This window comes from Moschus berezovskii, chromosome 6, assembly GCF_049115385.1.
Source record: "Moschus berezovskii isolate FMDL1 chromosome 6, NW_MosBer_1.0, whole genome shotgun sequence".
NCBI lineage: Eukaryota > Metazoa > Chordata > Mammalia > Artiodactyla > Moschidae > Moschus > Moschus berezovskii.
The window spans coordinates 13852088-13876217 of NC_142465.1; the positions used below are offsets into that span (position 1 = coordinate 13852088).

The following is a 24130-nucleotide window of genomic DNA, read 5'->3' on the forward strand; positions in this document are numbered from 1 at the left end:
AGTGGGCTGACATTTGCATCTCCAGCGGATCTTCCCAACCCAGGGATTGAACCCGTGTTTCCTGCATTGGCAGGCAGATTCTTTACCACTGAGCCACCAGGAAAGCCTTATATAAAACATACTTTTATAAATGGAAATAAAATACTTTTAAACTAATAAGAACAAAACAGATTTTTAAACTAAGCCAGTTAAAACCAGGAGAAAAGACTGTAGCAGCATCAAAGTTGGGTTTCTCATGCATGGGAGGGAGTGACCCTCTGAACTGTAGGATTGTTCATGAGGTGAGCAGAGAACAGAGAACTCAGGCTTCGGCCCAGAGGTTTCTGTGTGTTTCCTCCAGTCTGGCAACAGCATAAAAGCAAAGAGGGTGAAGTCAGATCCTTGGGAACACTGTCAGTTTTCTCTCCTTTTCCTACTTCTGGTTCTCAGTTTAATAGCAAGCCATTTCTTATGAACTCAAGATGCATTCTCAACTTGTATCAGAAGTTGAAGCTCCCACTGAAGTTTATGCTCAGATATTTCTCTACCATAGTTATTCAAATATCAGCCACAATTAACTCCAAAAGGAAAAAAACAAACCCCAAACAGACAAGACTTATCAGTACCTGAAAGATTTTTGTTAGCACTGTTTTGTCTCTAGAGATAAGTTAGAGTAGATGTGTATACTATATCTGTATATGCTAACTGAGATGGACTATTGACTTTGTTATTCAGATAATTTATAATGACTGCCTTCTTTTTACTGAAATACCCAGATATTTAAGACGAAATTTGTTTTTGACCTTCATTTTCCCAGTAATTGTCTTGGTTCTGTATTATTTATGGGACAAAATTGGGGTTTTCCTTATTGTGGTGGTGGTTTAGTAGCAAGTTGTGTCCACCTCTTGAGACCCCATGGACTATAGGCCACCAGGCCCCGCTGTCCATGGGATTTCCCAGGCAAGAATATGGGAATGGGTTGCCATTTCTTTCTCCAGGGGATCTCCCCAACCCAGGGATCAAACCCAAATCTCCCGCATTGCTGGAGGATTCTTTACTGATGGAACCACCAAGGAAGTCCTTTATATATTGTAGGCAGATACTTATCTACAATATTTTGCTGTGAAGATCAGGGCAAGAAGATAGTCACATAGGGCAGCAGATATTATTAAAAATATCCTAGAAGAGAAAATTTTGAAATAGACAATGCAATTAGGTTGCTTTAAATAATTTCATAGCTTTAGAGATCTGAACTGGATTAGCTGTTTTGTAATGTTCTAATGATCCAGGAGTCTGGAATTGGATAAAGTTTCTACAACAAGGCATCTTTCTCAGACTAATAGCCTAAAAGCTACAGCATTAAGTTTTAAAACATATTCTGTAGTCTCAGCAAAGTCAAAGAGAGAGCTCAGTTCTCCCTATGGCTTCTGGAAAAGGATGATGAAACTATTTCAAATAACTGAATTGCCTGGCTAATCCTGCCTGTCTCCAATTGCATATTCTGAATCCATAATTCTCCCTATGGTAAGCTTTCCAACTATTTTCATATAACCATAGTTGTATTTAGAGTGAGTTGATGCTTTTGTAATGGTAAAACTATGGCTGAAATGTATCTCTTTGTGTATACCCTGAATTCACTTAAAATCTTTTATTCCGCTTAATGATTCAGGATTCATATATTTTAGTGGTAGAGAAACAAAAGCATTTTATGTTCAGAGGGAATATTCATTTACCTCTTGGATGCCTTGTGTTTCTAAAGAAGAAAAAAGATGTTACATTACATGACATGGGTATCTTTTCTGCGATGTTAATTATATTTCCTTATCTAAATCCTTTAATAATTAACTGTATTGCTCTTCAGTTCAGTACAGTCGCTCAGTCATGTCCGACTCTCCGTGACCCCATGAATCACAGCACGCCAGGCCTCCCTGTCCATCACCAACTCCCGGAGTTCACTCAAACTCATATCCACAGAGTAGGTGATGCCATCCAGCCATCTCATTCTCTGTCGTCCCCTTCTCCTCCCGCCCCCAACCTTTCCCAGCATCAGAGTCTTTTCCAGTGAGTCAGCTCTTCGCATGAGGTGGCCAAGGTATTGGGAGTTTCAGCTTTAGCATCAGTCCTTTCAATGAACACCCCGGACTGATCTCCTTTAGGATGGACTGGTTGGATCTCCTTGCAGTCCAAGGGACTCTCAAGAGTCTTCTACAACACCACAGATCAAAAGCATCAATTCTTCGGCGCTCAGCTTTCTTCACAGTCCAACTCTCACATCCATACATGACTGCTGGAAAAACCATAGCCTATAAATTTGTTTTTAAAGTGCACAGTTTAGAACACTTCCTAACACCATACACCAGAATAAACTCAAAATGGATTAGAGAGCTAAATGTAAGACCAGAAACTATAAAACTCCTAGAGGAGAACGTAGGCAAAACACTCTCTGACATAAATCACAGCAGGATCCTCCAAGACCCACCTCCCAGAATATTGGAAATAAAAGCAAAAATAAACAAGTGGGACCTAATTAAAATCAAAAGCTTCTGCACAGCAAAGGAAACTATAAGCAAGGTGAAAAGACAGCCTTCAGAATGGGAGAAAATAATAGCAAATGAAGCAACTGATAAAGGATTAATCTCCAAAATATACAAGTAGCTCCTGCAGCTCAATTCCAGGAAAATAAATGACCCAATCAAAAATGGGCCAAAGAACTAAACAGACATTTCTCCAAAGAAGACATAAAGATGGCTATCAAACACATGAAAAAATGCTCAACCTCCCTCGTAATCAGAGAGATGCAAATCAAAACCACAATGAGATACCATTTCACACCAGTCAGAATGGCTGCTATCCAAAAGTCTACATGCAATAAATGCTGCAGAGGGTGTGGAGAGAAGGGAACCCTCTTACACTGTTGGTGGGAATGCAAACTAGTACAGCCACTATGGAGAACAGTGTGGAGATTCCTCAGAAAACTGGAAATAGAACTGCCATATGATCCAGCAATCGCACTCCTGGGCATACACACCGAGGAAACCAGAATTGAAAGAGACACATGTACTCCAATGTTCATCGCAGCACTGTTTATAATAGCGAGGACATGGAAGCAACCTAGATGTCCATCTGCAGACGAATGGATAAGAAAGCTTTGGTACATATACACAATGGAGTATTACTCAGCCATTAAATAGAATGCATTTGAATCAGTTCTAATGAGGTGGATGAATCTAGAGCCTATTATACAGAGTGAAGTAAGCCAGAAAGAAAAACACCAATACAGTATACTAACGCATATATATGGAATTTAGAAAGATGCAAATGATAACCCTGTATGCTGCTGCTGCTGCTGCTGAGTCACTTCAGTCGTGTCCGACTCTGTGTGACCCCTTAGACGGAAGCCCACCAGGCTCCCCCGTCCCTGGGATTCTCCAGGCAAGAACACTGGAGTGGGTTGCCATTTCCTTCTCCAATGTGTGAAAGTGAAGTATCTCAGTCATGTCTGACTCAAAGCGACCCCATGGACTGCAGCCTACCAGGCTCCTCCATCCATGGGATTTTCTAGGCAAGAGTACTGGAGTGGCTTGCCATTGCCTTCTCTGGATAACCCTGTATAGGAGACAGCAAAAGAGACACAGATGTATAGAACAGTCTTTGGGACTCTGTGGGAGAGGGTGAGGGTGGGATGATTTGGGAGAATGGCATTGAAACATGTATGTTGTCATATGTGAAACGAATCGCCAGTTCAGGGTCGATGCATGTTACAGGATGCTCGGGGCTGGTGTGTGGGGATGACCCAGAGGGAGGATAAAGGGAGGAGGGAGGTGGGAGGAGGGGTTCAGGAAGGGGAACTCATGTACACCCGGGGTGGATTCATGTCAGTGTATGGCAAAACTAAATAATATAATATTGTAAAGTAATTAGCCTCCAATAAAAAAAAACAGAAAAAATAAATAAAGTGCACAGTTTTCAGTACTATTATATACATATTCTTTAGCTTAGATTCTAATCTATATCCAGTTCTATGAAATCTGAAGTAACATATCTGAAATGAACTGTGGTACCATATTACTTAGCAACAGTACGCTCTTTAGACATTCCCCCCTCTCCTGGGACTTTGGTACTTACTTGAAGAGTGTGAATCAATATTTACTCTCTTTTCCGAAGTAGCATTTGAGATACATTTAAGATTTTAGCTGAGTAAGATATATATATTTTTGTTTTCTTGTTATGTTTTACAACCATTATTTTAAATCTTGCTTCTAATTAAAGAATAACCCATACTCATTATTTTAGATATAGCTCTTCAGATATTTTTAATTTGTTTATTTGAATTGGGTCTGAAATCAATGTCATTGTTATACAATATTTATAAAATGGATTTGATAAATATACTGTATGAATAAGATTATGCCTACACTTCAAAAGAACAAATATTTGAACAACTAAAATACTAGTATGAAAAGGATGCTATAATTACTTTGAATATACAAAATTCCCAGAGATCTATTAAAATCAGTCTAAGCAAACTCTAATATGAACATCCTATTAATACTTCTTTGAAATACTGAATATACTTGAAAGCAAAAGAAGCTAATGTATTGAATTATTCTGAAACTCATTCTTTTCAGCCTTTCAGGATAAGTAACATCTTTGTCCTATCAGTCTGGATTAACAAATGTGCATAAATGTTGCTTATTTTTAATGTACTTGTGCTGAAAATGTATATATAATGCTTAAAGGTCAGTTGTGCAGATAAATTTTTTTTCCTCTTAGGGACAGATCATCATTAAAAACTGTTAATGTAACTGAAACATCATTAGAGTTTTCAGATTTGGACCACAATGTTGAATATAGTGCTTATGTAACAGCTAGTACCAGATTTGGTGATGGGAAAAAGAAAAGCAATATCATCAACTTTCGAACACCCGAGGGAGGTGAGTTCTTATGGTTGTAGCCCACGTAAAAGAATATCCTATTCAGAAAAAAACCCATTAAGTATAAAGATGCCTTATTAAGCCTAATATCTGTCATAAGTTACACACAAAATTGCTTTTTGGTCACTCTAGCTGTGTGAGGTTGGGAAAGTTAGTTGATCTCTCTGTGCCTCAGTTTCCCATTTGTATGGATACAGGTATATCACCTACCTTATTAGAGTCCTTTTGAGAAGTAAATGAGTTTATATTTGTAAATGCGCTCAGCACAAAACTCAACACTTAGCACTTAGTGTGCTTTTTATTTTTTTATTATTTGTTCTGTCTTCGGCTGTGCAGGGTCTTCCCTGCTGCGCACAGGCTTTCTCCGTTGCAGGGAGTGGAGGCTACTCTCCACTTGTGGTGTCTGGGCTGCTCATTATTCTCATTGTGGAGCTTGGGCTTTAGGGTACAGGCTCCGCAGACGTAGTGCATAGCCTTAGTTACCCCACAATGTGTGGAATCTTCCTGGACCAGGGATTGAACCCATGTCCTCTGCATTGGCAGGCAAATTCTTAACCACTGGACCGCCAGGGAGGTCCTAGGGTTTTGTGTTTGTTTTCATGAAGCAAAATAAAATGCATGAAGTCAACTCTGTGCCTTTGTCCCCCATTATTCAATTTCAAAATGCTGAGTTAAATTAGAATTTCATAGTCTGCATTCTATATTGGAAACTTGTCATAATGTTGTTTTCAAATCCAAGGCATTGGCCTGATTTAGAACTGGGATAGTGTTTTACGAATAAGAAATCCATTTGTCCTCTGCTTGGATATTGCTATGGTAGAGTGTTAATTGGGATGACCCAATGAGCCTTACGGATTTCATTTCTGACTTCTAATTAGATATTCTTAATTTTTAACAGTCATAACTTAGACACAGGTAACATTTAGAACAGTTCAGACGTTATTTGGAGACACAGGTACACTTTTGTGTTCAACTGTTTGTTTTTTAGCACCAAGTGATCCTCCCAAAGATGTTCATTATTCAAACCTCAGTTCTTCATCAATACTTCTTTTTTGGACACCTCCTTCAAAACCTAATGGGATTATACAATATTATTCTGTTTATTACAGAAATACTTCAGGTACTTTCATCCAGGTAAGACCTGAGTTTTCTCATATTTCTTTATTTACATCTCTCAGCTCTGTTAATAAAGACTTGGCATAGTATAAAAAGTCTCTTATCTTACATTGAGAATTATGTATAGACATTTTATAAAACTCCCATTAACATAGGAAAATGTGGTGGAGAAATAAATATATTTTAATCTGTCTGTCTATGCATGTACACATGCTCTCAAACACACACGCATCTCTGGATCAGCTTCAAATGTGTTACCAACAATGAAGCTGCCACCTTTTAAACATTCTGTATATAAATGGGGCCCTCAGTGCTATTTCTCCAGAGAATTGATGGTTTTACTCACCCTCAATTGTTTTTCAGCTAAAAAAAATTTCCCTTTGTTTGTATATGATAATTTTCATGCTTGGATGTGTTTATGTATTTTTCTTCAAGTCTAAAAATCTTCCATTGTTGGTAGGAGGGGGTTATCATCGTCATCATCATCATTATCACTTAGTATCAGATGTAATGAAAGTACTAAAATGTGCTTATTAAACTTGTGATATGGAAAGTTATAGGGCTGCATAATTTTCAGATGGATACTTTCTGAAATACGAACAACAATAGTTATTAAAATAGCTAAAGGGGCTTTCATTTAGAGAAATATTTTCAGTTTTTCAGCCGGATTCCTTTATTTCTCCAAACTAACTATTTGACAGAACTCTAACATATGCAAAGAATAAAAGTGGACAGTTGTGATTGAATCAGGAATCAGAGAGTTTGAATATAATTTGGAAAACACTGATAGAGAAGAAATAATGGCCATTTACAGAATATGTACCTTACTACTAGGAACTGTTGACTGAATGTTAATTATTACTCTGACCATTATTAAATCATTGTATCCTTTTTAGTAGAAGGAGAATAGAGAGGAGTCTTATTAATTCTAAGTTACCTAATTCAATTTGTGATTAATAACCCAAGTTTAGCCACTAGAGTTAGTTCTTGTGAGCAGAAGCCTCTCTAAAGTATGACTGGCTTTAGTGCAGTTTGGGCTAGTGAAAAGGGTCACAGCAGGATTCTGCACACTGTCTTAGGCCTTACCCAGCACTGAATAAGACAGTCCAGAGGTTGGTTGGATTTTAATATTCTGCTCCAGGCCCTCTAAGAGTGAGGTTGCATAAGAAAGGACAATCTGTTTTTAACTCTCTATATCAAGCAATTTTTGCTGCTTCTTTTTGTTCTTCTCTATTTGGGGAAGGAAAATGGAAATTTAATGTGCATTTTTACCCAGTTTGTTTATAAATTTAAAAATTTGTCATTATGTCATCAGGCCATTCAAATTGCAGATCTTTTTCATGCATTTATCCAATTTCAGTATTCAAAACTCAGTAGATCTGAACCTTAGCAAAGGTTTTGTCTCTACCACAGTTTACTTTATGGCTTGTGTCTGATTCTGTTTTGGTTCTCTGTCCACATCTAAGTAATCAAGGGCAAAAGTTTAAGTGTAATTTCAAGGTGATTTAATGAACTTTCTTATTCAAACCTGAGTATATAATATGATCCCATTTGCAATTCATCTATCTTAGAAAATGTAATCTTTTATTAAGTTATCTTAAGAATGCTTTTAAGTGTGACAGCTGCAAGAAGGCACAGGCTAATGATGTTAAAACATTTCTCATATTCCTTGAAGTTCATCTGTGCTTTAATTTATTTGTAAAATTAGTTAAATATAGCATAAAACTCTTCACTACTTAATTTTCTGTTTTGGATTGGTAGAGTAGAAGAAATCATCAAAATGAAAATTATATAGCAGAATAGACATATAGCTATTTTCTTCCTTCTCTTTCTTCTTCCCATAGAACTTTGTAGTATCCCTTATGCACGACCCATCATCGTCGGCTTTCTATTCCTGGTGTCTGCTACTTGTCTTAGCTCCCTCATCCCACAGCAGATAATGTGAAGAAAAGGATTGTGTGTGACTCTTGTCTTTCCATCCCCTTGATATCCTCTGCTGCTGTATCATATGCTCAATAAATGTTTCATCACAGAACATAAAATAATGATCCGTTCCGTTCCGTCGCTCAGTCGTGTCAGACTCTTTGCGGCCCCGTGGACTATAGCCTACCAGGCTTCTCCGTCCATGGGATTCTCCAGGCAAGAATACTGGAGTGGGTTACCGTTTCCTTCTCCAGGGGATCTTCCTGACCCAGGTATCGAACCCGGGTCTCCCGCATTGGAGGCAGACGCTTTAACCTCTGAGCCACCATAGCAGACCAATATTATTTTCAGTAATGAGTTATGATTTGGAGCATGTGAGTTGGTTGTGAAGTGACCCGTCCTTCTTCGCCTTTGTGGAGTTTCAGCTTCTTGCTGCACCTTGACAGTCCATCTGTGCCTCCTCCAATGTGGTCCATTGTGTTTCGTATCAACTCTTCTCCATTGTAACATCTACCCACTTGTGTCCCCTCAGTGTGCCTGACACGGTGTCTGTTATTTAAAAGGGTTAAATAAGTACTGGTTTGATTAATCAGGTTTGAGAAGTTTTTACTAAATACCTTCCAACCGTATTTATATTCTCAAAGAATAAGCCTTAATTAGATCATTTGAACCACAAAACTTTTTTATTCTCCCCTTAAAATAAATAGATGAATGGGATAATCATCTGGATAACTGATCTGGTTCTAAATTTCTTACATGTCTGTGCATGGTTACTCACACCCAGCATGAATAAATTCTGGGTGATTCAGAGTAATTTGTTATTTAATTGTCATCAGGGTCATACGTAATCAGAGTAAATTTTATAGCAAAGAAAAATAGAAAGGCTCCATTAATATTTAAGAGATAAATTATATAAGCCAGTTATGCCATCTGTAAAGTATATGTGTTGGAAGATATTAAAGTTCCCAGATCATATTTTTGTGTGAGATTAATAATGTCTTATCTTGTCTATTACTTAATAAGTCACCACGAAATTGAAGTAGATCTTTTATGGCACTCACTACCCCACATACTGTCAAAGAACCACAAAATTTTGCAAAATTTAGTTTGTTGATACATCACAGAACCATGCTAACTATAAATTTTAGTCAAATTGATTATCCTATGTTATTAATTTAAATTAGTCTTTTACTATTTATTACTTTTCTTTTATCATGTGCCAGAGATGGTGTTGTTTTATTTGCCTCATATAATCTATTCTTCAAACGCCCTCTGTGAAGGCTTCTGAAGAGGTTCTTCCCATTTTACAGTTAGAGGATGAGAAGTTTTGTGATCAGATGATTTATCCAGGACTTCTGTCCAAATTGAATACAGGTCTTTGAACTCTAAGGACTTTGTGCAGATTGGAATGATTCAGATTTCTCTGTATAGAAATATATTATTATAAAATTATTCATACTTAATTCATATTTAATGACACAGATGACTTTTTAAAAAGTCTATTTTTCTTTACTTTAGAGTTGATTTTGACCATGTTTTGTATTTAAAATTTGGTAAAGGGGGAATGATTGCAATTCCTTAATGATCATAAAATGGCTTGGAACAAATATAACTAGGAGTCAGGCAAGAGAATTTAAAATTTTTTCTTAGCTCATATGAGAGTGTATCCAACTGCTTTCCTGTTTCTCGACATGATTGTAGAACAAGAAAGGGCTTATGAAAGATGAATTAATACCATTTGAACTCATAGAGAAAGGTGACGACTTTCATAATTCCTACTTTGTTGATAGGAAGAAAAAAAAGAAAATTTTTATAATATTTCCAAATTTGTTTAAAAATATATAGTCAAAATTTGAAAAATACTTGAATGTTTTGTAAGGGAAACTAACTGATCAGCACATTGTAGCATTTTCAGTTCACTACTGAACCTTCCCCACTGCCAGCTAAGCTTGGAGTTTTAACTCTTCGCTAATCTGTGTATCAATTGAGTAAAACTGCTACCACCAATTCCTCTTTTAGTACAAATATATTTCCAGTTTAATTATTGCAATAAAAAAATTCTATGTTGATTTTCCTCAAAAACAAACATATTAAAACAATGAGGCAACCAATCTATGAATAATACTTTGAAATGTTTATGTATACTAAAAATATATTCTGAACAATTAAAAACAATATGTTTATTTTTCAGAATTTTACACTCCATGAAGTAACCAATGACTTTGACAATATGACCGTATCTGCAATAATAGATAAACTGGCAATATTCAGCCACTATACATTTTGGGTAACAGCAAGTACTTCAGTTGGAAATGGGAATAAAAGCAGTGGCATAGTTCACGTATACACAGATCAAGACAGTATGTAAATGAAAAGCATTTGTTAATCTTTAATAGGATTAATTTAAAACTTGATAATTTTTCAGAATCTTTTTCTATTTGTATGTATTTGTGATAAAATCTGTATTTTATTTAGGCACATTTAACTAGTCAGAGAAATTTGAAAATGCATTAATATGGTTATAAACCTATTACAATGGTAACAACCTTTTCTATTCGTGGAAACTGCTACCATCCATTTATAAAAGTTCTGTCACCTTTATTGCTGCAAAAGCTATCACAGCCATTGGTTATGGACGTGAAAAATACTGTTACACGTGTGGACAGATTTTCCAATACCTCATATCCATTTGCTCTAGAAATGACATTGTTCCTGTCTCTAGCAACTTGTTTCCTTTTCAGTCTTTGAACTCACAAAGGACTTTATGCAGCATTTTGTTCTTATTGTGTTTATGACTAATATGCCCCAAATACACCCCCCCCTTTTTTTTTAAACTCTGGCAGTTTCCTCCTATGTGGATTCTGCAGAATCCTGTTTGTCCGGAATATTCAGAAAACTATAATGATTGAAGCTCTTGTTTTTTAGGTTTCAGTTCCAAGAATACAGTATTACATGGATCACTGCCTACTTCTTGTGGTTGTTTCTATGGTCCATTTATTTTTAAAAGGCTAGTCTCTTATTGAGAAATGCTATTGACCTAAATTGCCGCTGAGTGTAAAATTTCAAGTTTATTATTTGAAGACTATAAATTGACAGACACTCTAAGTATGAAGAGTGAATGCTTTCCCCATTGTTGGGATAATCTTTCAAATTTTTTACTCACTGATCAACAGTGTAGCTATGATAGAATATGCAGAATATATGTTTGGGGAATTTTAGCTAAAATGTGTAGAGCAGTATGTGGTCAACATCATTTCAGGCATTCTTTAAATGCAGATCTCTCCCAAGATTTTCACCAACCTATAATGTTTTATCAGTCAGTATTATAGCACCGTGAATAATAAACCCTGTGCACTATTCCTGGTGAGAGGTCCTAGGTGACTTCATATGTACAATAAGGATAATCTCCAGAAGAAAGAAATTAAAAATCTGAGTATACACGTAGATAGATATACATATTTGCACACTCGTAGTCTCATACACATAATTTCCATCACATACTCAAAACCTCCACAAACTCATAATACCCATTTTGTAGGAAAGAAAAGCCAAGAGAGTACTGTATAAAACAATTCACACATATTAGAGATGACAAGGTTTACCTTGAATGATTTGGACATAATTTTAATGTAGTTATTTAGAAGGTATTTTGTAGTAGATGATGTTACCACGTGTGGATCTAAACAATGTAGAAGCTGGTGATGTAGTAGTTGCCCTTTCAACAATGAGCCTCTAGTTTGTGAATTTACTTAAATTTTACCTAGGGTGACTGATGATTTTTATATTTTGCACATTACCTATCATAGTACCTGAAGGAGTTGTTGGAAACCTGACTTACGAGTCCATTTCGTCAACTGCAATAAATGTAAGCTGGGGCCCTCCGTCTCAACCAAATGGTCTAGTCTTCTACTATGTTTCTTTGAGCTCACAGCAGACTCCTCGCCACGTGAGACCACCTCTAGTTACATATGAGAGAAGCATGTATTTTGATAATCTGGAAAAATATACTGACTATATATTAAAAGTCACTCCATCAACAGAAAAGGGATTCTCTGATACATATACTGCCCAACTACACATCAGAACTGAAGAAGATGGTAGGCTGGACCCTTTTATTGCCTATTACGCAGATAGTTTGTGTTCTTTTATTTATATTGCTTTCTGCTAGAAAACATTATTCTTAGCACTACATAGATTCTGTTTGTTCTTAAGTAATTAGCCTTTCAATAAACACAATAAGGTTTAGAGTTTCTTAAAATTAAAATAATTACCTGTTGATAAAATTAAGTCCCATTATTATTGAAGCCTCTTCTTTTTGATACTAATTCACTTTTGTTTCATTTAATATTCTTTTTTTCTTTTATAGTCCCAGAAACTTCACCAATAATCAACACTTTTAAAAACCTTTCCTCTACCTCAGTTCTTTTATCATGGGATCCCCCAGTAAAACCAAATGGTGCAATAATAAGTTATGATTTAACTTTACAAGGACCAAGTGAGAATTATTCTTTTGTTACTTCTGATAACTATGTAATACTGGAAGAGCTTTCACCATTTACATTATATAGTTTTTTTGCTGCAGCAAGAACTATAAAAGGACTCGGTCCTTCCAGTGTTCTTTTCTTTTACACAGATGAGTCAGGTAAGCCAGAATCCATGTTTCTTGCAATGATTTTACTGTTGCAGCACTTGCTCTCTTTTTTTAAGGAAAAGCATGGAAAATGAAAGGATATTTGATTGTCTGTTTGTAACAGGCTGACAACTATTCATCTGCTTTGCTGAACATTTTAAATTTGAGTTTCAGAACAAATTGTTCTGTTTTAAAGCTACTTTGGAACTTCTGAGTTCCAAGTACAAAGCATCACAACTTATGCTCTTTATTTCTGCAATTAAAATATGATCAGTTTATAAATCTTTCTTAACTAGTGTCTTCCAGAAGCTAGAGTCACGATGATATTTTTCTGCTAAAAATGTTATGAATATAAGTTTTGTAATGTGTTTTCCTGCAGTGCCTTTAGCACCTCCTCAAAATTTGACTTTAGTCAACTATACTTCAGACCTTGTATGGCTGAAATGGAGTCCAAGTCCTGTTCCAGGCGGTATTGTTAAAATATATAGTTTAAAAATTCATGAACATGAAACTGATACTATATTTTATAAGGTAGGTTGATTATAACACTGTATGTTTATTTCAAAAACTTAAATTCAAGTAAAATATTTTGACGTGCGGGGGAAAATGGACTGTTTTAAATAACACAAAAGCCATCTTTTTAAAAAAAAATCTCTTTGGTTTCCCACAATTTAAGGATGCTTGAGGAAAACACAGCAAATGTTTGTCAGATATGGAAGTAAAGTACTTTGTAGAGCATTTTAATTTAGAATTTAAAACTTTTAGATATCTGCAAGTTAAGAAATAATTACACAATTTTGTTAATGCTGCAAAGGTATACAGTAAATTTTTTCAGGCTATTTATAACCTGTTATTGTTTTAAGTGTAATATATTTCTACAGTCATCCGCCTAAGCTGCAAGGGTTACATTCCAGGACCCTCAGTGCATGTCTGGGACCAAGGGTAGTACTGAACCTATATGTACTGTGTTTTTTTCTTATACATCCATAGCTGTGATAAAGTTTACTTTATAAGTTAGACACGGTATGAGGTTAACAACCATAACTAACAACAAAATTTAAAAAATTATAATAAACTGTAATAAGAGTTAGATGAATGTTTTCTCTCTCAAACCATCTTCTTGTACAAATTTAACACCTTTTCCATCTTAACTGAGCATTTATCATACCCTGTGGCCATAACTTTTGCAGTTTGAGATACAACAGCAAAACTTGAACAATTTTTTCCCTTCTTCCCCGATTCACAGCATTTCACAGAAGCTTCGTTTTTACCACAGATCTTGGCAGCCTCAGCATACGATTTTTTTTCTTTCCTTATTAAGTCGAGAACTTTCATATTTTCACTTGAAGGAAGCACTTTATGGCTTCTCTTTGGCTTCTCTGAATTGCCAGCATCACTACGCTTATACTTTGGGGCCATTATGAAGTAAAATAAGGGTGTATTGAATACAAGACTGTGCTACCCCACAGTTGATCTGATAACCAAAAAGCCTGTGGACTAACAGGCAGGACACACTGGACACAGGGATAATTCACACCCAGGGCAAGATGAAGCAGGATGCCTGGAGACTGCATCACGCAACTTAGACCAGCTCACAATGTAAAAGTTATGAATTGTCTGTCTCTCGAATTTTCCATTTAGTATCTTGACTTGAGCTTGACTGCAGGTAACTGAAACTGTGGAAAATGAAAACATGACTTAGGGAAAACTACCAAGTGTTAAAAGAAGTACCAAGTGGATATTTTTAACCTTTTCAGAGGTGTGTTTATCCTGGACTTCTGGTAACCTTCCCAGATATAGTATAATTTCACACTAATTGGTCTTTTAAGATATATCATTATTCTTTTTCCTTCAATACTAATTAGATTCCATTCTAAATGCCCTTTTACTTCTCCATTTTTAGGTTTCAGAATCAATGAAAAATACCCAAAGAACTAATGTAACAAAGGATCTCAAATATACCTGTTTGATTTATAGCACTTACTTGCCAAAATATACTGTAATAGACTAGCATTTATTTGAGAAAGTGTTTTTATTTTTTTCCCCAAAGCAAATGAAGCACTGGAATGCTTTTCAGTTACAGCATGGAGGATGCAAAAATTCTGCAGAAACATTGTCCCCAGTATTATATGCATTGTACTTTATTGCTGCTGGTAAATTATTTTTATAGTATGTGTAGCTTACAAAGTGAATAGTAAAAGACTCAAAAGCAGTGAGTAATGCTATGGCATGAGGAATAGTGATTTTTATCATCTTTAAAAAATGCTTACAGCAAACCCAGGATTGGAACAACTATTGTCTAAATTTTCCCACTAAAGGTCTTTGTAAATAATGAGAAAAAAAATCATATGTAACGTGGCCATTCCTGGATAAACGCGTGCGAATACTGAAGCCTGGGTGTATATGTGTAACCTTTCCCTCAGGCAGAGGTGTCTACCACCAACTCCATTAGCGTAGTCATGAACTAAGGACTCTGGCATCAAATTATTGGTTGGAATAATTTGCAGTAATTTCCAAATGGTTGGAACCCTGCCTTCAAGACTTACTGTGCTGCCTTAGGGCAGTTCCTTAACTTCTTACGACTCAGTTTCCTCAAGTGCAAAATGGGATTTGTAAAGATGCAGCCATTAAAAAGTGAAGCTTGTAAGAGGAAAATCTATATAAAACATTTAAAACAATCTCCAGTATGTGAAAAACATGTTACCTATTGTTCTTTTTGTCATAGTTTACAAAAGAACAAATTTCATTCAGCATTGTAATAACACTAAACCTGAAATGACTGTATTTCTTTACCTGAGTATGAGAATAAGTTATATTCTAAGATTTTTAGACATCTATTTTCTTCACAGAAATGCTACCATTGAAACTTCACTATAAATATGTTTATATTATAACATAATATTCATACCATAAAGTATTAAATATATCCTTTTGGGGGTGGAAAGAGTAGTTTCCTTTAAAATCTACTACTGCTTTTGGTCATTCCTTTCTGCATCTATTTTGTCTTCTGTGAGTGTGCGTAGCCTTGTTTTCTTTCAGATTCCTTTGTATGTGCTTATGCCGTCTTTCCTTTCTCGGTGTCTGGTGTATCTGCTTTCCTCCCACCGCGTGGCTTTCTTTCTGAGTGTGTGGTCCCGTTCTCCTTCTGTTTTCAGCTACCCCTGTGTCCCCCCTAGCACTTTCTTTTCTTTCTTTTCTCTCTTGCCTTTCCAATGATACGTGTGTCTGTGGAGCCATAACAACTCTTGGACCACTCCAGATGTTCCTGCCATCCCAGTCAGGTCACTCACACATACTGAAAGACATTATTTAGTAAAAAGTTCTGCTAAAAGTATGTTTGAAAATATTCCTTACTCATGGCCCCCTTTTACAGTTTACTTTGTCTACCGTCCAGTAAGCTACTCACACTTTTTATTGTAATATCTGGAGTTCAGTCATTTCTCTGCATACTCACTCACCCCTCTTAACCCAAGTCAAAATTTATCTGCTTGTGTTTAATTTTTTCTCTGTATACAGTTGTTGGTAGATTTTTCTAATGAATATAACAGCTCCTGGATGACAGGGACCTTGTCTTATATATCTTTATAATCTCCTGGTTATCTAACCATGTGCTTTGTAAATAGTAATTAAGAAATAATGAAAGAAAATTGTATAATACAGTGAATTCATAAAAGATATCAATAACTTGTAAGAGATTAATTTAAAATATGATTCTAACTATGAATGCCCTGAGAGTTAGTATTCTTGCTAAATTTCTGCCACTGAAATGTTTAATGAATAAGTCAAACTGGTTTATATTTTGGATCAGATATAATACAGTATTCTTAAAATTATACCACATAAGAGGTTGTCTTTTTTCCCCCATAGGATAACTATTAATCTTAAGTGCTCTTTCTGTTAGGACAATCCTCTTTGAATGAAGTGTTTGTATTTGATGGTAAAATTTTCTGTGAGAAACCATATCCTTTTTTGTACATCTGTGATAATTGTTTTGTTTTTTCATTTTCCTAAGAGATTGCATAAAATTAGAAATTTAGGAATTGTCTGGGAAAAACTAATAATTTCTGAAGCTTAGCGTCATAGGAGCAGGGGTTCTGTTTCATGCACTGCTGTATTCCCAGTGCGTGGTTCCGTCTATGGGGTCACACAGAGTCGGACACGACTGAAGTGACTTAGCAGCAGCAGCATATAACAGCTGATGAATTAATTAATTTACAAATGGAATGTTACTGAGAACTAAAAAATGAATTTTGATGAATTCAAGAAAAGTAAAGTACCACTGACCACTCATAAGTTGGATTCCAATTGAGGACTTTAATTGTAGCAAATTTAAAGGAAGTAATCATATGTAATTCCAAGTAAAAATCAGAGAGACAAAATAAAAACAAAATATTTCAGCTTTAAAAACCAATGGCAATTATGATTTTCTTCAGTTTTGATGGGTGTCCAGTTCATCCTGTGCCATCAGCTAAGCATACCCTGGGGCACACACACAAACTGTTTAATTTTTGAATTTTTAATTAAAAATACCCATGCTAATTAAATCATAGGTTAAACACAGAAAACATAATTTTATGTATTAAAAATATTTCTTCCAGTTATAAATAAGTTTTTTGATGATGCATCGTGACTAAGTTTTTTTCTTTCTGCTTTTCAGAATATTTCAGGTTTTCAAACTGAAGCCAAGCTTGTTGGACTGGAACCAGTCAGCACCTATTCCATCAGCATAACTGCCTTTACTAAAGTTGGAAATGGCAATCAATATAGTAACATAGTAAAATTCACAACCCAAGAATCAGGTTAGACATGGTTTTTGGATCCTAAAATGTTTGATTCTGTATTTAACACTTTTCCCTTTCCTTTCTCAGTTTACATGACTAAGTATCATATTTAATCGTTCACTCAAAGAAGTTGAATTTTAGTGCTTTCAGGCTAGACTGGATCTTGTTGTCTGCAATCAAATAGATATATATTTGTACATGTTTTTCATTTTGGACCAAGGAAGTTGAAATAAAAGACTAGTTTAGGAGCAAAGTACATTACTAGATATATATGAAAATTACCCAATTCTTAGTACTACCTGAGATTGCTGGGGGAAAAAAAGAGAAAAGCCATTAATCACTTTTAACTGGTTTATTCATATTTTAATGAAAAAAACTATGATTTTTTTTGTATATTGTACAAAACATTGTCACTATATATACAATAATGTATATTGTGACATTTGAAGAGTACTAGGAGAAGGCAATGGCAAGCCACTCCAGTACTCTTGCCTGGAGAATCCCATGGATGGAGGAGCCTGGTAGGCTGCAGTCCGTGGGGTCGCTAAGGGTCGGACACGACTGAGCGACTTCACTTTCACTTTTCACTTTCACACATTGGAGAAGGAAATGGCACCCCACTCCAGTGTTCTTGCCTGGAGAATCCCAGGGAAGGGGGAGCCTGGTGGGCTTACGTCTGTGGGGTCACACAGAGTCAGACACGACTGAAGTGACTTAGCAGCAGCAGTCTATTAGCAGAACTATTTCTCCGTAGTTCATCTGTGACATGTGGTGGGGACTATGAAGACTATGAAATACCACTGGTCTAATTAAACAACTTAGACCATGTGTGGAATGACATGCCATAGCTCAGTTTTGTGTGTTGAGTAGTTTTCACATAGAACTGATTTAAAGATTTAATACTTTTCCTTCTCTCAACTGGAAGCACATGTTTTTTTAAAGGTATCTCTTCCTCACTCACTGTCTTTTTTTAATTGATTAAGCACTTGATTCTGTGCTAGTCATTTCTTCCCTGTAGGTCTGGATGCATTTAGTGAATCCCTAAATTGAAATTGTCGACTACTCACTGATAATCATTTCACATTAATTTGTGAATACCTGATAATTTGTTTTCATGGCATGCCCCTAAGACATGGTTGAAAGTGAAGTCGCTCAGTCATGTCTGACTCTTTGCAACCCTGTGGGCTGTAGCCCACCAGACTTCTCTGTCCATGGGGTTTTCCAGGCAAGAATATTGGAGTGGGTTGCCATTTCCTTCTCCAAAGACATGGTTAGTAAATAGTATTTATAGTGGATAAAAGTGCATGCTCCGAAATCAGTGTCTGGATTTGAATCCAAGCTCTGTGACTTACTAGTAAAACCTTGGCAAAGACACATGACTCCTCTGAGCCTCTATATCTTTAACCAAAAAGAAGCATAGTTTAACAGTAGCCACCTATAGCTGTATTGAAAAAATATTTGAAAAGATCCATATAATGCACTTATTAGAGTGTTGGACACACAAGTACTCAAAAAATATTACTGATGCCCTGTTCCCATAATTCAGATGAAGAAGCCATGATTCAGGCAGTGAGATGAAAAGGGCTGAGAAAATTAGTGAAAAAACTGAACTGGAACATCAGCCTCTGACCTCTAGTGAAAAGTGGACATGACTGTAGGAAATGTGTGTCATAAATTAGTGATACTATGGAAAAATGCTAAACCTGTAAAGAAAAAAGAAACATTTAAACCTTAACATGCATATTACACTGATAAAAATTAAGGCTAATCTTGTAGACAGTGTTCTATAAACCTAAAATATATTTTACCAGTGAAATAAAATAATTCCATAAAACCCTATGCCCTGATTGGTTAAATAAAATTTTCAACTTGAAGTGTTATAATATCTGCTGGTTAATTAATTGGTTTTAGGTTTATAGAGTCAGTAAAATGGATGTTCACAAAATCTAGGTTTATAATCTAAACTTAAGCACATGATCAACTCTCTCTTGTTCATTTACTTTTGAAAATAATGGCATGTGTTTTTGAAAATAAGAAAGCAAATAATTAAACATTAAATTTAACTTGCAGAACCTTGGATCAACAGAGGAATCATCTTTTCTTTAAATGCCACCCCCTCCCCCCGCCCAAGTTATTCTCTAGTTCTGATGCCTTTATCTTACAGAGGATGAAGGATTTGTAAAGATAGAAATTTAGGCCAGAGGAGAGAACTGTAGGCACGTCAAATATGACTTGAATGTTCTTTAAATAACTCTGCTTCCCCATAATGACAGTTTTTTTCTTTTTACTGCTTGTTGTTTGTAATCCACAAACTGACAATATGCAAATTTTCTTTACAGCATCCTCTTTTTATTGTAACAAGATAAGCTATGCCAACATGAGGGGACATTGAGATAATCAGATATTTCCCTAGAAGTACCCAATGGGCCTGGGGTATTTCTCTTTAACCGGGTCTGCCAAATATAGTGGCTACTTCCAAGTAAAACCAGGGAAGTTCTAGAAAAAAGTAAGACTGAATTAAACACTGGGGCTGGTTTCCATCTTCAGTCTTTTTTTTTAAGTACTGCAGGATCAGGTCTTCACGATTTTTACAAAAAGTCATCTGAATACATAAGCAAAACCCCAAATTCAGTTACATGTTTCCTAGCACTGTTAGGCCACATTGGTGAGGCACCTGCACGTGTATCCATGTGTGGTTGCTTAGTCGTTCAGTCACGTTCAGCTCTTTGCAACATGGACTGTAGCCCACCGGGCCCCGCTGTCAGTGGGATTTTCCCATGGCAAGAATACTGGAGTGGATTGCCATTTCCTTCTCCAGGGGATCTTCCCGACCCAGGGATGGAATTGCGTCTCCTGCCTTGCAGGCAGATTCTTTACCCACTAAGCCACCTGGGGTGTTTTGCATTAGAAAGTTCCATCATAAAGTATGGCTAAGACTGCTCCTTCCCATTAAAGGATGAATAGGGCAGGCTTCAACCACTGCCTGAACTTGAAGCTGGCTACCCAGTTGCTTCTGAGTATCTGAGGTTGTGTTGATGTTGGGCCTAGGAGAATATTCAGTGGTGGATTCAGTATTGTAAGGATAAACATGGTTACATAGAAAATGGGCCATTTGATTCAGTCCATGTTAAGAAGTTTCTGAGCACATGTTGAAGGGCTCAGATGGTAAAGAATCCGTCTGCAATGTGAGAGACCTGGGTTCGATCCCTGGGTGGGGAAGATCCCCTGGAGAAGGGAATGGCTATCCACTCCAGTATTCTTGCCTGGAGAATTCCATGGGCAAAGGAGCCTGGTGGGCCATAGTCCATAGGGTTGCAAAGAGTTGGACATGACTGAGCGGCTAACACACTTGAAAGGTTGATATGTTACATTTTTATTCTGTCGCTACTCCTAAACATGATTTTATCTAGCAATCACATAATTAAATCATTTATCTGTTGCATGTGTATAAATTTTAACTTTGGGCATTTGCTTATCTTTTAAGTTCCAGATGTTGTACAGAACATACAGTGTATGGCAACTAGCTGGCAGTCAGCTTCAGTGAAGTGGGATCCACCCAAAAAAGCAAACGGAATAATTACACATTATACGATAACAGTTGAAAGGAATGCTACAAACATCTCTCCCCAAGATCACATGTATACATTCATGAAACTTCTTGCCAATACCTCTTATGTCTTTGAAATAAGAGCTTCAACCTCAGCTGGTGAAGGTAATGAAATGACCTGCAACGTCAGCACGCTACCTGAGACAGGTAACTAATGTGTAAAAGGTAATTGACCTGAAGCCAGTCATTTACCTGAAAAAGGGAACTAACCTGCAACACATAACTGTTCCTGGACTGTGTCTTACGTTTGTCAATAACATTTGTCATCTTTAGAGCATATTTGTCCAAAACTATATAAGAAATATTAAAAAATAGAACACATACTTTTTTATCCCATATGTTACGTAAGGACTAGCTGCGTGGTACATTGAACCACCTCCACAGCAATGGGAGATTGAAAGGAGGAAAAAAAAGAAAATCTTTTGTTTTTACAAGTATGTATTTCTTATTATATAAATGCCAAACACTGAATTATGTCTTATCATAATTTAAAATAGGGGATAAATATATAATATCTTTTAAAAATTTATTTCTGTGGCATTTTTAATGCTTCCCTGAATTCCATTGTTGCAATGTCAGCTCACTTTTTTCTATTTCCTTCTCTTTATAACAGCCTTCATCTTTGTATTATTGGGATAAAGATATCAAGGTCACTAAGCTCTAGTTTTCAAAGAAGAAAACTCTCACCCTCCCTAACAGTGATCCATCCTATATCATAATCTCTTTCGTCTTCTGCCGTCTCTAATTGTTATACTTCTTCCTATCAGTGAAAACCTGATTCCTTCCTGGTAAAAGCACTTCCCTGGAGGCCTCCCTAGTTGGGGCTGACATAACTGTTTACCTCTGGCACATCTAGATCCTTATCTTGGAAAATCTTTTAGCCTGTTCCTCCTTTTGAAATCAGCATCGCCCAGTTTTCTCTACTTTTCTGTCTTCAAGGCTATACACCACAGAACTTCAGGACACCGTGTGCCTTCTCTCTGATTTCAGCATCCAGGTCAACATCCTTTTCTTCTCATCCTTCTAAGGCAACATTTCTGGAGACTTCAGGGTTTTCCATGTTCATCTGGAATGGATGCATCTCAAAATATGTCATTGTGACTTATCTTCCAGGAGATTCCCTACTCTGAATTGACCTCACTGTTTGTTTTTACTAGATGCTGGCTGATGAACAGTGCTGGAGAAAAATGTAAATGCTTCTACCTTGTTTAGCTATTTTCTAACTCTCCCAACTGCCCTATAGTCTGCTATACAGTGTACATCCCTTGTTTACACCTCATTAATTTTCCATAGAAAAATTCTGCTCTTACTCAGAACATATTCTACCCCCACTATCATCCATCTTTATGTTCTTATTCATTTTACTAATAGCATCAAAGATATTGATTTGTTTTCCTTCAAAATTTACCCATATCTTTATTTATATCTCAAAATATCCTCTCTTGGGGATGTCACTACCTTTCTCTTTTCAGGACTCTTAACTGCTCATTTTTGTTTCAAACTGTTGTCTCCTCTAAAACGTAGCTCCATCAGTTTGATCTACTTTCTCATATACTTTATTTTCTTTCCCACTCTTTTGTGTGCGTACACACACACCAACAATCCCACAAATTGTTAGAAAATTTCAACTGAGGCCCCGGTTGGTATATCAGCCCTCAACATATTCAAAGTGGAATTCATGCAATGTGAATTCTCCTTTCCTTCCTCACTTTTCTGTACCTGTTCTTTAAATCAGTTGGGGACAAAGCCTCATATTTTTGTGTGTTTCTTCCTCCCACCTCTCCTACATATAATCAGGGCTTATCAATTCAATCTCTGCCATTTTCCCCTTCTTCTTCAGCTTGACTGTCCCCATTTAACTTCAGACTGGTTGCTTCCTATAATAATACCCTACAGTGGCCTTATCACCCATACTTATCCAGCCTGTCCACCAGTACCATCTTTCCTCCTACTTACTTTGATTGAATTGGCTCTAATATACAATTTAGAACCATTATGCGTTAGCTGTTGAATTTCATTTCCTAAAGGATAAGAATTAAATGTACAGACTTTAAGTATCTGAAGCACAGAGGTGATAATGAAAGTTGATGTATGTAAGAGATGGCTCAGAATACTCCAGAAGTTTTACTTACTCTTATGTACAAATCTTTAATGATATGCTAAGCATTAAAACTCAGAGAAGGCATTGGCAACCCACTGCAGTACTCTTGCCTGGAAAATCCCATGGACAAAGGAGCCTGGTGGGCTGCAGTCCGTGGGGTCACGAAGAGTCAGACACGACTGAGCGACATCACTTTCACTTTTCACTTTCACGCATTGGAGAAGGAAATGACAACCCACTCCAGTGTTCTTGCCTGGAGAATCCCAGGGACGGGGGAGCCTGATAGGCTGCTCTCTATGGGGTCGCACAGAGTTGGACACGACTGAAGCGATTTAGCAGTAGCAGCAGCAGCTGCTAAGTCTCTTCAGTCGTGTCCAACTCTGTGTGACCCCATAGACGGAAGCCCACCAGGCTCCCCCGTCCCTGGGATTCTCCAGGCAAGAACACTGGAGTGGGTTGCCATTTCCTTCTCCAATGCGTGAAAGTGAAATCGCTCAGTCGTGTCTGACCCTTCGCGACCCCATGGACTGCAGCCCACCAGGCTCCTCCGTCCATGGGATTTTCTAGGCAATAGTACTGGAGTGGCTTGCCATTGCAGCAGCAAGCATTAAAACTACAGCTTCCTGGACTTCACTATAGACTTGGCTGAATCTCCCAAGAGACGAAGCTTAACAATCTATACTTTTAAGCATCTCTCTGATGACTCTGTAAATTTTGGGAATGACTAGACCAGATGACACCACCTTATGGCAGAAAGTGAAGAGGAATTAAAAAGCCTCTCCTGAAAGTGAAAGAGGAGAGTGAAAAAGTTGGCTTAAAGCTCAACATTCAGAAAACTAAGATCATGGCATCTGGTCCCATCACTTCATGGGAAATAGATGGGGAAACAGTGGAAACTGTCAGACTTTATTTTTTGGGGCTCCAAAATCACTGCAGATGGTGATTGCAGCCATGAAATTAAAAGACACTTACTCCCTGGAAGGAAAGTTATGACCAACCTAGACAGCATATTAAAAAGCAGAGACAATACTTTGTCAACAGAGGTCCGTCTAGTCAAGG

The 24130-nt window shown here is 36.8% G+C and overlaps 1 protein-coding gene across 2 annotated transcripts in view; it reads left to right on the forward strand.

Annotated features, from left to right (window-relative positions):
• PTPRQ (protein tyrosine phosphatase receptor type Q) overlaps window positions 1-24130 on the forward strand; it is a 258466-nt gene that overhangs the window by 83175 nt on the left and 151161 nt on the right. For both annotated transcript variants that reach the window (XM_088836825.1, XM_088836826.1), the window contains 8 exons: window positions 4753-4913; window positions 5902-6047; window positions 10144-10312; window positions 11759-12049; window positions 12319-12594; window positions 12962-13113; window positions 17240-17381; window positions 20848-21117. In XM_088836825.1, the coding sequence (XP_088692951.1) occupies window positions 4753-4913; window positions 5902-6047; window positions 10144-10312; window positions 11759-12049; window positions 12319-12594; window positions 12962-13113; window positions 17240-17381; window positions 20848-21117 (1607 nt within the window). The remainder of the gene's footprint in view (window positions 1-4752; window positions 4914-5901; window positions 6048-10143; window positions 10313-11758; window positions 12050-12318; window positions 12595-12961; window positions 13114-17239; window positions 17382-20847; window positions 21118-24130) is intronic.